At 51.1% G+C, this 2921-nt stretch overlaps 2 protein-coding genes across 2 annotated transcripts in view; both read right to left on the minus strand.

The window, feature by feature from the left end:
* Positions 1-2029, minus strand: part of DYSF (dysferlin) — a 109167-nt gene extending 107138 nt beyond the window's left edge. Inside the window, exon 1 of the mRNA XM_009320898.1 lies at positions 1999-2029. Within this exon, the coding sequence (XP_009319173.1) occupies positions 1999-2029 (31 nt within the window). The remainder of the gene's footprint in view (positions 1-1998) is intronic.
* Positions 2030-2443: 414 nt separating this feature from the next.
* ZNF638 (zinc finger protein 638) overlaps positions 2444-2921 on the minus strand; it is a 41071-nt gene continuing 40593 nt past the window's right edge. The window contains exon 24 of the mRNA XM_009320899.1: positions 2444-2521. Coding sequence (XP_009319174.1) covers positions 2444-2521 — 78 coding nt within the window. The remainder of the gene's footprint in view (positions 2522-2921) is intronic.

The raw sequence follows: 2921 nt of genomic DNA on the forward strand, positions 1-2921 counted from the left end.
AAAGCAACAAAGAGAAACCAGGGCAAGAAATCGCCTTCCTGACGGCAGAGAGGGACTCTGAAAACTCAGAAGCGCGAAGGCATGAAGCTGCATTGTAAAGGAGACGGGACTAACGAGGACGGAAGGCCACGGCCCGCGCTCTGGCGAGGCTGGGAAGAAGCGGTGTGAAGCTCCCGCGCCCTGCCGGGGAGCGGAGGATGCTGCCGGCAGCTCCCCGCGGAGCCTCCGGACCCTCCCAGCTGCGGGGCAGCTCGGCTGCAGGGCTCCGCGGACGCTTTCCGCCCCTCCCCGCAGGCTCTTGGCACCAAGTTCCAGTTTGTACCCCGTTATTTCAGACAGGATTTTAAAATTCTCTTCTATATGAACTGCTGCTAACCCAAGAGTAACTGGATAACTGAGAGTAATTAAGCAGTTAAATAACATCACACTAATCTCATCTGTACTGCTCACTACCGCGGAGCAGTCAGGGAAGAGAGAAGAGGAGGGAGATGGACGCGCATGTGCACTCACAGTCTTACCCCGAATCATGCTCCCTGACCTGCCAAGTATTTGCTGGTCCAAATCCCTCACGCGCATTTTTGAGACACTTATCTTTTCACACGGGGTTGGACCCGCCAGGACAGACCAGCGCGGCAACTCACCAGCACACACGGGCAGCAAGTTCGCCCACAGCAGCGTTCTTTACTGAGGGACTGAAGCAGAAAAAAAGAGAATAATAATAAAAAAAAAGCCCAAACAAAAATAATCTGCAGTTCATGAAGTTCTGTTCACGACTTCCCGCGTGACCTGCCTGTCGGACAGCAAAACTGCTCCGTCACCTGCAGGGACAGCCTGAAGCAAAGCCTTCGCGCTTTGGAGCCTTCAGAGCAGGCTCTGTCCTCTTTGCACATACCCGGCACGGACTTCAGGCGGTGGACAGGTATTTAGAGACGTTTATCGGCTCAGTATCATTCGACACCTTCAATACATGAAGTACAAGTACCTCTTTCTGCATAGGCTTGGTCTTGAAGAAGCAAGGTCCTGCAAGTCTGAGGGACTTAGAATCATAGAATCATTACGGTTGGAAAAGACCTCTAAGATCATCGAGTCCAACCGTCGACCCAACACCCCCAGGCCCACTAAACCATGTCCCTACGCGCCTCATCCACACGTCTTTTCAATACTTCCAGGGACGGGGACTCCACCCCTCCCCTGGGCAGCCTGTCCCAACGTTTAACCACTCTTCCAGTAAAGACAGTTTTCCTCACGTCCAATCTAAACCTCCCCTGGCACAACTTGAGGCCCTTTCCTCTCGTCCTATCGCTTGTTCCTTGGGAGAAGAGACCGACCCCCACCTCGCTACAACCTCCTTGCAGGGGGCTGTAGAGAGCGATGAGGTCTCCCCTCAGCCTCCTCTTCTCCAGGCTAAACAAGCCCAGTTCCCTTCACAGGATCATCTCCCATCATAGAACACGTTTCACAACAGCTACATGCAGGTGCTTCCTTTGCTAAAGTTCAGTTTATTTTAGTGCTTTACTGATCAGCGGTCTGAAGACACAAGGATTTCTGGAGCAGCTATGGCACAGGTACAACTCGTAGTATCACCATCAGGTAGAACCACAAAGTCTCTCATTTTCCTTGGACACGTAGGAACACTTCTTTACTCCTCTTCCAGGAACGTAATTCAGCCAAAGTCAACTACCCAACGTCTGAAGGAGTGGCAGAGAAAATGGTGGATTTTAAAAAACAGTCTTTTAAATAAATTTCAAGTGGCTAGGTGAAAAATAAAAGCTCAAAGCAAAGTCAGTCCAGATCCAGACAGCAATCCGCTGTCAAGAGCACGCCAGCCAGAGACACAGGCTGAGCAGCGAGGAACGTTCAAGAGCAGACTACAAAGTTCAGCCATGCCGCTGAGTGCTCCACAGGCTTTGACCTACAGACCAGAACAAACTAGGGAGAAACAACCCAAAATAAACAAGCGAACTCCATCACCAAGGAGAAACAGCAAGGGACAGTGACCTCCCTGGCTGCCCGCAGTAACAGCGGGCATGCTAGCGCAGTGCTGGAATAGGCTTTGCTCCCCTTCACGGCCTCGGCTTTACCTGCCCGAGGCTATCGTGAGACTGCAGAGGCCGTAGGAAAAAGGTGGCCGAAGGGAGCGTAACAATCCACAGGATCACTGCAGCCTGCACCATGAGGGTCACTGCTTCGTCCACAGGATCACTGCAGCCTGCACCATGAGGGTCACTGCTTCGTCCACAGGATCACTGCAGCCTGCACCATGAGGGTCACTGCTTCGTCCACAGGATCCCTGCAGCCTGCACCATGAGGGTCACTGCTTCGTCCACAGGATCACTGCAGCCTGCACCATGAGGGTCACTGCTTCGTCCACAGGATCCCTGCAGCCTGCACCATGAGGGTCCACTGCTTCGCCACAGGATCCCTGCAGCCTGCACCATGAGGGTCACTGCTTCGTCCACAGGATCCCTGCAGCCTGCACCATGAGGGTCACTGCTTCGGGGCGGTACGGAGCATATGCAGCCTGTGAAATTGCACCTGCCGAGAGCTCTGTGAAGCAGCACCAGAGAGAGATCTCTGGAATGAATTCCCTCCCTAGTCTCCACTGTGATCCAGAGTTAACAAAACACAATAAATCACACCAAACGCAATCCCCTGGTGTTAACTATACAGTAAGAACATTTATTTCATGTTGACACTTGTAAAAGAAGTCTCTTCCACATCAGATGATTTGATATACAAATCAAAGCCACCATACGTTTTTCTTTTAGTCTCTCTATACCGAGCTCAAATTTATACAACATGAATGCTTGTTTCTGAAACAAAATTACAAATTATATCATAACAAAATACACAAAATTGACTGGACCCTAAGTTTAATTCACTGAAAGAATTCTTCTTGCCTCCGATCACCTTGAACTCCG

Source organism: Pygoscelis adeliae, unplaced genomic scaffold (genome assembly GCF_000699105.1).
Source record: "Pygoscelis adeliae isolate BGI_AS28 unplaced genomic scaffold, ASM69910v1 Scaffold273, whole genome shotgun sequence".
NCBI classification, from domain to species: Eukaryota; Metazoa; Chordata; class Aves; order Sphenisciformes; family Spheniscidae; genus Pygoscelis; species Pygoscelis adeliae.